The sequence below is a fragment of the Pteropus alecto genome, unplaced genomic scaffold (genome assembly GCF_000325575.1).
Source record: "Pteropus alecto unplaced genomic scaffold, ASM32557v1 scaffold50, whole genome shotgun sequence".
In the NCBI taxonomy this organism is placed as follows: Eukaryota; Metazoa; Chordata; class Mammalia; order Chiroptera; family Pteropodidae; genus Pteropus; species Pteropus alecto.
The window spans coordinates 5285099-5298573 of NW_006431918.1; the positions used below are offsets into that span (position 1 = coordinate 5285099).

Genomic DNA, 13475 nt, shown 5'->3' on the forward strand with positions numbered 1-13475 from the left:
ATCTCTGTTAGCGGACTATTGTTGTCGAAAAACAAGAATCAAGCCCTTCCTTGATTTTTGGAAATTTGATCTATCAAGTGGAAGTTAGTGAGTATCTCTCACTGATGACCCAAATATTGCGCCTACAGGCCTATCCCCTTGGCCCAGACCGCAAAACTTCCCCGATCCTATACTCGCTGGAGCCCAGCACAGACTCTGCTGTGTTTGGCGTCCACCCTTACACAGGCTGGATTTATGTGCGGCGACAGCTCGAATTTTTGGAAATTTGATCTATCAAGTGGAAGTTAGTGAGTATCTCTCACTGATGACCCAAATATTGCGCCTACAGGCCTATCCCCTTGGCCCAGACCGCAAAACTTCCCCGATCCTATACTCGCTGGAGCCCAGCACAGACTCTGCTGTGTTTGGCGTCCACCCTTACACAGGCTGGATTTATGTGCGGCGACAGCTCGACTACGAATCCGTACAAACGTATAATTTCAGAGTGTTTGCCCGGATCCCAGAGGACAGATTGTCGCAAAATGTGAGCACTTCGGTAATTGTTCATGTCCTGGATGAAAATGACAATTCCCCTACCTTCTTGCATGATGTGTTATTTTTGAAAGTCAAGGAGAGCCCCCTTCCTCAAGGGGTAATAGGCAAAATTACAGCAATTGACAGAGACTTGGGAAAGAACGGACAGCTGTCATATTTTCTTTTGTCTGATGGAAAGTTCTTCAAGATGAATCCTCATACAGGTAGCATTTTGTAGCCTCCACTTACTCTTTTAAAATTGGAATTGACAAAACTCAAATCTTTTAGTTATTATAACATTAGTACAAACATATCATTAAAATTACAGTTTTTAGTACCTACTATATTGATTAGAGTATTATGATTTAAAAACGAAGTAAAAATTGAATAGAATTTTACCTGTAATGATTCATAGTTCTCTTGCCTCTCACCCATACATTGCTAGTATATTCTTATTCTGAATTAGAGAACTGCATTAAATAAATGTAATTTTTTTCCCCATTCTTTTCCATTTGTAGATTTTAAAAAAATATCCAATCATGTTTTATGAAATATTAATGCCATTCATGTAAAGCTAGAAATCAATTCATTTAATTAAGGTTTCAATATCACTCTATCGATCTATTTTATTAATATATTTTTTCATTCTCATTTTGATAAGGGAACCATGAGGAAAAGAAAGAAATTTAGTGATTTTTTAAGTCTTAGTTATGAAATTAATATAACAATTTTATCATATTTAATATTTTGTATTATATAAATTTAATACAAAATTTAATCTCTGAGACCACCTACAAATGAAATATGTTTATGCTACAACTATATTGCTGGGGAAACTGAGACTCAGATAGCTCAAGTGACATCCCAAGGCCATGGAGCTCGAAGGGGTGAGAGGAGGCTACCAAGGTACAATTCTTGGAGACGCCAAGTCTGCTGGAGCCTGTGTAAATGATGCCCCATGCCCTACAGTGGACGGAATTTGAATTTATTTCTGATTAACTTAGAAGACTCCTGTTTTGTGAATGAGGAGAAGGAGCCCCTTCCTCCAGCAGGTGGAGCTTTTTACCAGGGGACATGGCTTGCCAAGAAGACTGAAAGCTGGATTTCAGCTCCAGCTACACAGCTGTACAGGATGGCCCTGCTTGCTCTTTACTTCCATATGCTAGTTTTCTAGGTCTTCTAGTTCACTTGGTAATTTATTGTTTTTGAAAATATGCAAAGCAGAGTTGTATGAATTTATAGACTATAAACTTACAAGTTCCTCATGAGCATCCCTCTCCTACAATTAGTGCAGTGCCCAGGTGTCCTAATTTTGTTGCGTGGCTTTAAGCAAGTAGCTTAAACTCAGAGTGTGGCTTCCTTACCGTGAACAGAGGAGATAATCCCTGGCATGTTTTATGTCTTGCGCTGAGGGATAAAGAGGTAGAGCATACTAAAGGCCATGGAAAACGATATACTTGTAAACTGTTCCCATTACCAAGTCTAGGACAGTGTGACAAGGCAGGAGTTGAGGGCACTTCAGAGCATGGCAGGCATGCCCATCCTCCACATCTTGGTGCTTGGAGCATCTTGTAGTGATCGGGACTCTGGCTCCCATAGAACCTTGTGTTGGCATCACCCACGCCCAGCCCTAGGCTCAGCCTGACAGTCTTTCATTAACCATTGACCTCCAAACAGCTGCTATGTGTCATAGAATTGGTTCATCAAATAAAGATCTTTGCTTTCCACTCAGGATTTAGGATTTTCAGAGGAGAATTATAGCTTATAAACAACATATAAATAGACACTATATTTAAGCTCACCAATTAAGCAACATACCCAAATGTGAATTTTCTTTTTTGTTCCTCATTTAAGCTTTTTGTTTTGTTTTACGCGTCATTTAATTTAGATGAAGAAGGCTAAAAAAAATCTTAGAAATAGCAATGTTAAGTGGTAGTTGCTTCATGTTTATGTTCTCACAAGTAAATATTTTCATAAGTAGCGAGGGAATCGGTGCCTGGTGGAGCTCTGCAGGAGACGGGCTATTGGAGAGAGCCCTTGGCCCCCTTTTGCCCTTGACAATAGGTAAAGACAGTTACAGTTTTATGCCCAAGTCTCCATGTCTGAAACGTGAGGGAACTTGCCTAGAAGATAGTTCTAAGCAAAAATATGTAAAATAAGGCTTGTAAAGTATTAAGTTTATTTGGGAAGTTGCCGTTCATTGCTACACATATTTTTTGTGAGATAACAATGAATAACTGTACACGTATAAGATAAACCATGGCCAAAGGGACATGTTTGATTTTCAGAAGATGTTTTACCATCATTTCACAGTGATGACAACTGTCATGTGTGTAATAATTTATAGCTTACAAAATAGTTTTAAATTTGTGATTGCATTTGTTTCCGGTAGTCATAAGGAAGTAGAGGTCCCTCAGTATCCGATAGTCATAAGGAAGTCATAAGGAAGAGAGGTCCCTCAGTATCCGAGGTAGAGAAAATGGGACCCAAACTCGGAGATTGTGATATCAGAGCTGAGGTGTTTCTTTTCATTATTCTGTATAGCAGTATGAATAGGAATATGCTGTGGTTGTAAATCTTCTGAGTTATTACTAAATTCCCACAGAATATTTTATCATTTGTTCCTATGATTTCAATTTCAGTTCAGATGGTTGGTGGTAGGTAAGTTGAAATACAAAGAATGACCAATTTAAAGTGGCGTTTTCAGGAAAAACTTTAGAAAATTTTTTCAACAGTGGAGTCACATTTTTAAGCCATGCGTGGTCTTGGAAGTTATGCTTTTACTCAGAGCTCTTTTACAGTATTTGATTTTCCTTTCTTCAGGTTATTTTGGATGGGGCTCACAATACCAGAATTCTGGTAGACAGTGTCAGCCTACTTTATTGTCATCTGTGTCCCTCAGGTGAAGTTATCAGTTGGGTGGCATTGGATCACGAGCATCAGGTGCAGCATCAGTTGACTGTCCTAGTGACCGACCATGGCTCCCCACCGCGAAATGCCACCATGGTGGTTTATGTCTCCGTTGCAGATATCAATGATAACAGGCCGTATTTCCCACAGTGTCTCCCTGGAAAGGAATTACACATCAAGGTTTGTGGGGTGAAATAGCTTTGCAATGAATTTGTGATATTCTTATTTGTTTTGAGCACCATCTTGTGGTAAAAAGGGTGAATTTATGAAATCAGTCTTGGTGTGCTAAGACCTAGAAATTGTGTACATGTCAAAAAAATCAAATGGTTATTTGTGCTATTTGGGATCTCACATCCAGTTGTTTTATGATAATGTAGTTCTGCCCTTTGTATACAAACATAATGATTCCCCATTATCAGTAATACTCAGACATGGATTATTTTTCCAATAATTTGCATGTATCTTTTTGTGCAGAGCTCCTTATGAGCAAATGATACACATTTCTAAAATGGTTAGAAAAGATAGGAAAGCAATCTGTAACTATGCAGTAGAGAAAAGGATATCCAGAGATTATAAAAGTTGATCTTTGGGGGCACATGCAGAAATTTCTAACTATATTTATATTATCTTTTCATTTCTATGTTTTTGTATGTTTCATAATGCATGCAATAAATTAGCATTTTACTTCATGTACATAATTAATAAATAAATATATTTTGGAGATACTCATTAAAAAAATAAATGGGTTATATAAATAAAAATTTTAGAAGCTATTTCAAAATCATTGAATTGGGCGTTTAAATTGTGCTCAGATATGCATGTTGAATAATGCGAAAAAGGTATTGAGAGTGTTAATATCTTTAAACTCATCTTCTAAAGTCATATTTAAAGAAAATTTTACCCAAAATATTATTATCATTATTATTTTAATTATGCTATTAAAATATACTGCGGCTTAATTGTGCACTAGGGTTCTAAACATGAAGTTCAATTCCACATGTAAATGTCAATATTCCAAGAACGTTCCTATTAATTAATGAAATATGCTTCCAGTATGAGGTACGTTTCCTGAAATCAAGATTTATGTTTATTTTTAGCATATTTTGAACCAAAGCAACAACCTTTAAAAAAACATCCTGAGAAGGTGATAAATGAGAAGATAATAGAATTCTTAAAATATATCCAAAACCTAAGATTGTTTAGTTAATTTGATTTCTTTCCCACCTTTAGAATTTAATTTGTAATGTAGATTCTTTTCGTGGATTCACACCCATAAAACTTTTATAAGGTAGACATTTTAATTATATGTGGACTTTAAAGTAGTTTTAAAATGCTTAGTAGTGGTGTGTTCTTCACTTAAAGTTCATTGCTATTTCTTTTTAAAATTTTGCTGACTAATATGCAAGCCATTTGTTTTATTGTCAGGTTCTGGAAGGTCAACCAGTAAATATGTTGGTTACGACTGTGTTTGCAAAGGACCTTGATGAAGGAAACAATGCAGAAGTTACATATTCAGTATCTTCAGGTAAATGTCACCATCCATAAAGAATTAAGAGCTTATAGAATTTCCTCTTTCATGTATCAGCTATCTATCATCTTTCTGGGAAAATAGATAACATTAAAATAATGCCAAATTACAAAAAAAATACATTTGTTAGTGTCTAGAATCACCTTTATTTTTAAGAAAGAATTTAGAAGTTTAGTGAAAAATCAGTTTTCTGTGCTCCAAATAGAAACCAACCAACTAACCAACGATCCACCGTAAATAAAAAATTTTCAATAATCCAAAGTGCGAATCATCTTTTGAGAGGAAAGTAGTAGTGATATTAATTATAAGTAAATATGATTACAAATACTAAGCATCTACGAATCTCTATAACGAATAAGTACTCTTAAGGTGAGAGTAAACCATACCTAGAAAAAGTTACATATGCACATAATGTACATGTATGTGAGAACTATATAGAGGCAGGAATACTTTTGTGTTTTTATTTTTGATTGCACCGACTTCAGATTTGTTCTAGTGATTAACTTTAGTTGACATTGTGTTTTATATCATGTTTAAAGACATTCAGTGCTTTCTTACGTTTGACAAAAACACAGAAAAGGAAGACCCAACATTGCCCTTGCCAGCAGATAAATTGTCTACATGAAAACCCAAATGATGCTACAGGCAAACCATTAGAATTAATACAATGAAAAATTTCCAGGAACAATGTTGACATACAAAATTCACTAGCATATTAAAAACTAAGCCGTTTTTCAAAGATCTCATTGACCATAACAAAGAAAACCATAGGGTGTAGAAGCTAATGAAGTTTAAGCTTGAGTCTCCTTCACTTGCACTGGCTCTTCAAGGGTAGGACTGGGAACCAGAGAACAATTTATATTTGTAACATTGTTCTATTTTCCTTAAAGAGGGCCCCTCTTTAAGTTTCAAAACCTCTGAAACTAGGATGATCCTGATTAGGAGCACAGAGAGGAAAATTCCAATAAAAGATGTTTAAGACCTTTATATAGAAAATTATAAAATATTTAAAAAGACATAGAAGAAGAATGAAATAAAAGACCTATAATATTCCCACTGGGGAAACTTCGGCCCCCTAAAGATGACACGGCAGATTGTCCAGAGATAATGAGCCTGATACAGGTCTACATTTGAGGACACTTCTTTTTTTGTGTCCTCGCCCCTGCTTCAGAGATTCCTTCTTTTTTAAAATTTCTCCTCTCAGTCTCCTCTCTAGCCATTCCCTTAGTCTATTATAATCTGGTCCTAGGGGAAAGAAAAACTGCTTTGCAAGCATGCATTCAAGAGGTCAGTTAGTCCATAAGATCTTTATGTCATTTTTTTCTTCCTGTTTTAATTTGAGCTGCAGAAGAGAATGTATATTTTGGTATACCTGCGAAAGACAATGGGAGTGGAGAGAGAATACACACACACACACAGATTAATATATTAAGCTATAATTCTGCTATAATACCATTATTTATAAATAAAACCATGCTATATATTACTCATGGATGTATGGACTAGAAATACAAACCCCTACTTTAGAAAAGAGCCTCTCTACAGAGAAGAAGGGAAATGAGATTTGGAGGTAAACACGGGTCCTCTTCTGGACTTAAACTCTGTCATTTCTTTAAATATTTTTGAAGGACTATTGGGAATTGATCAGTCTCAACTGTTTTTCTATGGATGTTCATCATATAGTTCTTTTTTTTCCTTTTATTGGTAATATATATATTTGTTTTTTAAATTAATTTTCTTTGTATTTTATTAAATTTATTTGGGAGACATCGGTTAATACAATTATATAGGTTTCAAGTGTATAATGTACAATTTGAAATATTTTTAAAAATTAAGCTTCTAAAATGATACTTGGGGCATAGCAATAGAAAAAATATGATCATGTTATTCCTACTGTTGTTTTCACTATATCCAGTTGCAAAATAGAGGCAATTACAAAATATAAACTAAAATAAGATAAAAATCTATTTAATAGGAACAAAGATACATATCACATTTATGAAGGTGTTCTACAGTATTCTTGTGAGAATAAAGAAAATGGAGCAAAGCATAGAAATCGCCACCAATACCGTCACACCTCATTTATTGAGCTTCACTTAATTAATTGCTCTTCCCAGATACTGCATTTTTTTACAAATTGAAAGTTTAGGAAAACCCTGCATTGAGCAAATCTATCAGAACTACTTTTAAAACATTTACTTACTTTGTGTCTTTATCTCACATTTTAGTAATTCTTGCAATATTTCAAAAATTTTCATAATATATTTGTTATGGCGATCTGCGATCAGTGATCTCTGATGTTACTATTGTAATTGTTTTGGGGAGCCATGAACCACATCTGTATAAGACAGTGAATTTAATCCATAAATATTATGTGTTCTGATGGCTTCACCAACCGACGATCCCCCATTTCTCTCCATCTTCTTGAGCCTCCTTATTCCCTGAGACACAAAAATATTTAAATTAGGCAAAGTAACATCCCTACTTAGACTTGGTCCCTAAGTGTTCAAATGTAAGGGAGTGTCGCACAACTCTCACTTTAAGTTAAAAGCTAGAAATGATTAAGCTTAGCGAGGAGGGCACGTTGAAAGCTGAGACAGGCCTTTTAAAGCTAGGGCTGTTGTGCCAGTTAGCCAAATTGTGAATGCAAAGGAAAAGTTCTTGAAGGAAATTAAAAGTGCTACTCCAGTGAGCACATGAATAACAGGTGAGCGGAATCCGTATTGCTGGTATGGAGAAAGTTTTAGTGGTCTGAACAGAAGATCAGACCAGCCACAGCATTTCCTTAAGCCAAAGCCTAACCCAGAGCAAGGCCCTAACTTGCTTCAATTCTGTCAAGGCTGAGAGAGGTGAGGAAGCTGCAGAAGAAAAGTTTGAAGCTAGTATAAGATGATTCACAAGGAAGGTGTCCCCATAAAATATGCATAACATAAAAGTACAAGGTGAAGCAGCAGTGCCGATGTAGAAGCTGCAGCAAGTTATCCAGATCTAGCTAAGATAATTAATGAAGACGGCTGCACTAAACAACAGACTTTCAGTGTAGACAAAACAGTCTTCTATTGGAATAAGATGGCATCTAGGGCTTTCATAGCTAGTGAGGAGGAGTCAATGCTTGGCTTTAAAGCTTCAAAGGACAGATTGACTCTCTTGTTAGGGGCTTATTCAGCTTAAGACTTTAAATTGAAGCCAATACATACTAAAAATATTAAAAATCCTAGGGCCATTAAGAATCATGCTAAATCTACTCTCTTCTTATGCTCTATAAATGGAACAACAAAGCCTGGGTGATAGCACATCTGTTTACAATAGTATGGTTTACTGAATATTTTAAGCCCACTTGTTGAGACCTACTGCTAAAAAAAAAAAAAGATTCCTTTTAAAATATAACTGCTCATTGACAATGCACCTGGTCACCCAAGAGCGCTGATGGAGATGTACAATGAGAATCATGTTGTTTTCATGCCTGCTAACACAACATCCACTCTGCGGCCCATGGATCAGAGTAATTTTGACTTTCAAGCCTTATTATTTAAGAAATACGTTTTGTAAGGCTATAGCTTCAATTGATAGTGATTCCACCAACAGATCTGAGCAACGTAAATTGAAACCTTCTGGAAAGAATTCACGATTCTAGATTCTATTAAGAACATTTATGATTCATGAGAAAATGTCAAAATATCAACATTAACAGGAGTTTGGAAGAAGTTGATTCCAACCCTCATAGATGACTTTGAGGGTTTCAAGACTTCAGTGAATGAAGTAACTGCAGATGTGGTGAAAATAGCAAGAGAACTAGAATTAGAATTAGAGCCTGAAGATGGGACTGAATTGCTACAATCGCATGATAAAACTTGAACAGATGGGATGTTGCTTCTGTGGATGAGCAGAGAAAGTGGTTTTTGAGATGGAATCTACTGGTGAAGATGTTGTGAAGATTGTTAAATGACAACAAAGGATTTCATTTAAAGGATTTATAATATTACATAAACTTAGTCAATAAAGCAGTGGTAGAGTTTGAGAGGATCGACTTCAATTTTGAAAGAAGTTCTCCTGTGGGTAAAATCCTATCAAACAGCATTGCATGCTCCAGAAAACTTGTTCATGAAAGGAAGACTCGACTGATGCAGCACAGATTGTTCTCTTATTTTAAGAAATTGCCGCAACCTTCAGCAGCCCACCACCCTGTTCAGCCATCAACATTGAGGGAAGACCGTCCATCAGCAAAAATATTAAGACTTGCTGAAAGTTTAGATGATGGTTGGCATTTTTTTAGCAGTTAAGAATTATTTAATTAAGGTATGTGCATTTTTTAGACATAATGCTATATTATACATGTAAGAGACTATAGTATAGTGTAAACCTAGCTTTTATATGCACTGAGAAAGGATAGCAAAGGGAATTATGTGAATGGGAAATAAAGAATGGCCATGAGTTGATAATTATAGAAGCTATGTGACAGGCATGCAAGAGTTCATTATATCATTTTGTCTACTTTTTTTAATTCAAAATGCCATACTAAAATTTTTAAAAATCTGTTCCATTTCTTATGTATATCTTCAGTATTATTTTTTATATTCATTCTCTCACAGAGCGTAAGGCATATACATCTTCCAAATGATCATAGATGTATTTAAATTAATTTTATTTTTTCTGCATTGTCAGTTAACATTAATTTCTTATTTTTTGTGTGTGCATATAGAAGATAGTTCTGATGACTTCAAGATTGACGCCAACAGTGGTGAAATAAGAACAACCACAATACTTTTGTATGATTATAGACCTTCCTATAGGATAACTGTCATTGCCAGTGACAAAGGAGTGCCTCCTCTTCAAGGACAGGCAGTTATTAATATTCAGGTAATATTCTGCCGTCACCATAAAATGTGAAAGGATGTTCTAAGGTCCTTTTTTTATTTTTATGCAACTGTATGGAGTGGAGACACATTAAATATATGAATGCTATTTTTAGAGTCCATTGCACATGTATGTATGCCTTTTTGTGATCACTAGAGAAATAATTACACACAAATAACCTTTTATTTGAACTTTGTACAATTCCTGACAAGATACTTAGCTTCATCACTGTGTGGGCATTTGCGTTGCTTTGTTTATGATAAACAAAATGTGTCTTTTTTCTTTCCTCTAATTGTAAGGACCTGGTAAATTTGCAGGAGAAACTTGTATGTACAAATGGCCAATAATAAATCACACAGATTTTTGTAATTATTTTTAAACTTGGGAAAGTCACTTAGGATCCCTATTATAGGGTTTTATTTTCATTAGAATGAGCAAGCAAGTTGTGGGGAGTCTTCACAGTAGGAAAAAATTACACCAGCTCATCAAAAATAAGATGACTGTTCATAGCCCATTTTTTTGTTCATGCATATGATAATCAGTAACATTAATATTGGTAAGTATAATAATCAAGAATATACATCCCCAAGAGTTCTGTTTCCAAATTATATTCTTTCTTGATTGAGGATATGTGGGTTAGGAGAAAATTCTGTATTGTAATTTCTTAAGTTTCTAGTTTCAGATAAACAAGACACGTGATACATAAATGCACACAGATGTCGTTGCTCTCTAAGAATTAGAGCAATTTGGAGAACTAGTTATTTCACATTCTCATTGAAGAATCACAAGCTTGACTATATATAGCATAGCCTCACCAAACTATCATTTCACATATTGGAACAAATGGGAAGTGGAAAATTCTTTACTTTCTTATCTCCTAGCTATTATGCAATTTTCAATCTTTAGAGGCATGCTGGAATTATATATAAAAAACACATTTTCTCACCAATTAACATATATATTTTACACAAGTGGAAAGAATTAGCTTCCAAAAGAAGATCATCACATGTACTGATTCGACTGTTAAAAATACCACAAATTAACAGCTCCTTTTAATTCTTATTCCAGGTGGTACCACTATCCAAAGGGAGAGCTACTCTTTCTCAGAATATTAGACATTTAGTTATACCAGAAAACTCGAAGCCTGCAAAAATAATGAGCTTGATAAAGTCACCTGATCACTTTCAGCAACATCATAATGGAAAGTTACATTTTAGTATTGCTGCAGATGACAAGGATGGTCACTTTGAAATCGACAGCTCGACAGGGGACTTGTTCCTTTCTAAGGAACTTGATTATGAAATAACATCTCATTATCTTTTCAGGGTGGTTGCTAAAGACCATAGCAAAACTCCTCCCCTGAATAGCACAGTCTTCCTCAGTATTGACGTGGAAGATCAGAATGACTATTCCCCATCTTTCCGAGATGAGTTCGTTGTGATAAACATAGAAGAGAATGTCCCTGTCGGGACTCTGGTACATGTCTTCAACGCTAAAGATGGAGATGGCAGTTTCTTGAACAGTAGAATCCAATACTTCATTGAATCCCACCACCCTGGAATGAATCCATTTCTCATCCACCCCTCTTCTGGCACATTAGTCACCGCATTCCCCCTTGATAGAGAGAGAGTTCCGACTGTCATCCTCACAGTGACTGCATCTGATCAGGCTGTGAATGTGACAGACCGGCGACAGAGATCGCTGATGGCAAAGGTAGTGATTTTGGATGTAAATGACCACAGCCCGAAGTTTGTGTCTTTTCCCATCGCTCACGTCAAAGAGGATGCCACAGTGGGCTCCTTAGTGCACCACGTAACTGCTCAGGATCCAGATGAAGGAAGGAATGGAAGAGTAACATACAGCATCCTCTCAGGAAATGAAAACATGGCCTTTATGCTAGATGAGTCATCAGGTATCGTATATGTCACTGTCAGTTGAAGCCTCCGATCACTTGCTTACATTTATCCTTTTCATTTTCCTCTTAACTTGATAGTTCTCAAGATGTATAAGCTTGAAAGAAACGTGACTTGATTTATCATTTAACTTATATGTATGATAGACACAGAGGTTGTATTCAGAAAACCAACTGTAATAGCCTGTTTGTTAATATTGACTATGCTCTGTAGCCAGCTCCCATTTCACGGAATGGCTACATAATAGCAAACTTTTTTTGCCTCTATTATGGATCCTCAGAGGGTAAGAGATGGTACCAAAAGTACCAAAATATAGAACATGATTAATCAAAAGCATTATTCAAAGACTTCAGTATGGAAACTTATCTTTAAGTTCATACAAACTTACATTTGTAAATAGTTGGAAATAATGTTTTTAAATGGTTGGATTGATTTGAGCATTAAGACCCTTACTTCTCACATCATTAACTGTACTATTTTATTTTATGAAAAGCATTTATTCACTGTCAAGTACTGTGCAGAAATGTCACTTTTTGTCACTTCACTTGTCACTTGTCTTGCTATCACCATGTTGCCAGATAACATCTATTAAAAGTTTTTATCTAGTTTGTTGGAAGATTGCATGTACAAAGTGTCATTCTTGTGAAATGAAGTTCCCTCAACCTGATTTTCAGGAGATATTGAAGAGATGGACTATCATCTCATTCTCTAAAAAGTAAAGTCATTTCTGCATGAGACTCAGAAAAAAATCTCAGATGTTTACCATTTGGCCCAACTATTAGTAAGACCATAATTTGAAATGGACCCGAATGCAGAGGATTTGGAAGTCATGATTATAGTCTGGCTATATACTGTTGAAATTTTTTTATCAAAATATTTATTAAATCCTGTGCATATGGTTCCATTCTGAGGCATGCGTGAACACCACCTAAAAGCCTAACTGACAGAGAGAAAGTCCAGACCCAGTTGCTGATTTCTGTGAGAGCTGGGGTCTCCAAGGACCCATTTCAACAATGCTTAAAATGTTTTCCACAATGGCCAAGGAAGGTCTATTTCAGATTGTTAAAGAGGATAGATAAAATTTAAACTGTGTCTCAGTAATATAGGTATCATGAATCTTGAACAATTGCTGTGGTTGTTTCAGTTGAGGTATTTTTCAAAGACATAAAATAATAATTGCTGAATGCATTCATATGAGATGGGCTACGTGTCTCTCACAAGGCTCATATTTCTTATGAAGAAGATAGTGAATTTTTCAGTGGCTTTTGGCTGTGAAGTATAAAGTAATAATTATTGGAAAACTATTTTATAAAATCTGAAGCAGTGAACCTCTTTAATTATTTGAAGAACAGTTATATAGGATGAGCATGTATTAGAGAAGCAAACAACAATCCTAAAAGAAAAAATGTGACTATTGGAATCATGTAAAAGCTGCGTGTGTGCAAGTCTTTATAACATTTTGTTTATATGATTTAAAGGTGAAAATGGCAGTAAGATGGAGACATTTTTATTCATGAAAATTTATTGTCTGAGTTATAAAGTCTTTACTATTTTTGTTAATAAAAAAGACAGTTAAGTGAGTAAGTACAGAGAGACTATAACTCTAACAAAACTATATATATCTTAAAAACTAAATAGCTTAAAGAATATAGCCATACTCACCATTTTGTAACTTGATCATGTTAAATATGAATTTTTATTTGACTCAAAGATGTATACTCTTAGAACCTAGATTTTTTTTTTTTTTTTAATGAAGG

At 35.3% G+C, this 13475-nt stretch overlaps 1 protein-coding gene across 1 annotated transcript in view; it reads left to right on the plus strand.

The window, feature by feature from the left end:
- DCHS2 (dachsous cadherin-related 2) overlaps positions 1-13475 on the plus strand; it is a 177505-nt gene that overhangs the window by 111389 nt on the left and 52641 nt on the right. The window contains 7 exon segments of the mRNA XM_025042987.1: positions 1-7; positions 9-128; positions 329-737; positions 3416-3603; positions 4849-4948; positions 9651-9808; positions 10874-11717. The exon segment at positions 1-7 is cut by the window's left edge and continues 487 nt beyond it. Of these exon segments, the coding sequence (XP_024898755.1) occupies positions 1-7; positions 9-128; positions 329-737; positions 3416-3603; positions 4849-4948; positions 9651-9808; positions 10874-11717 (1826 nt within the window).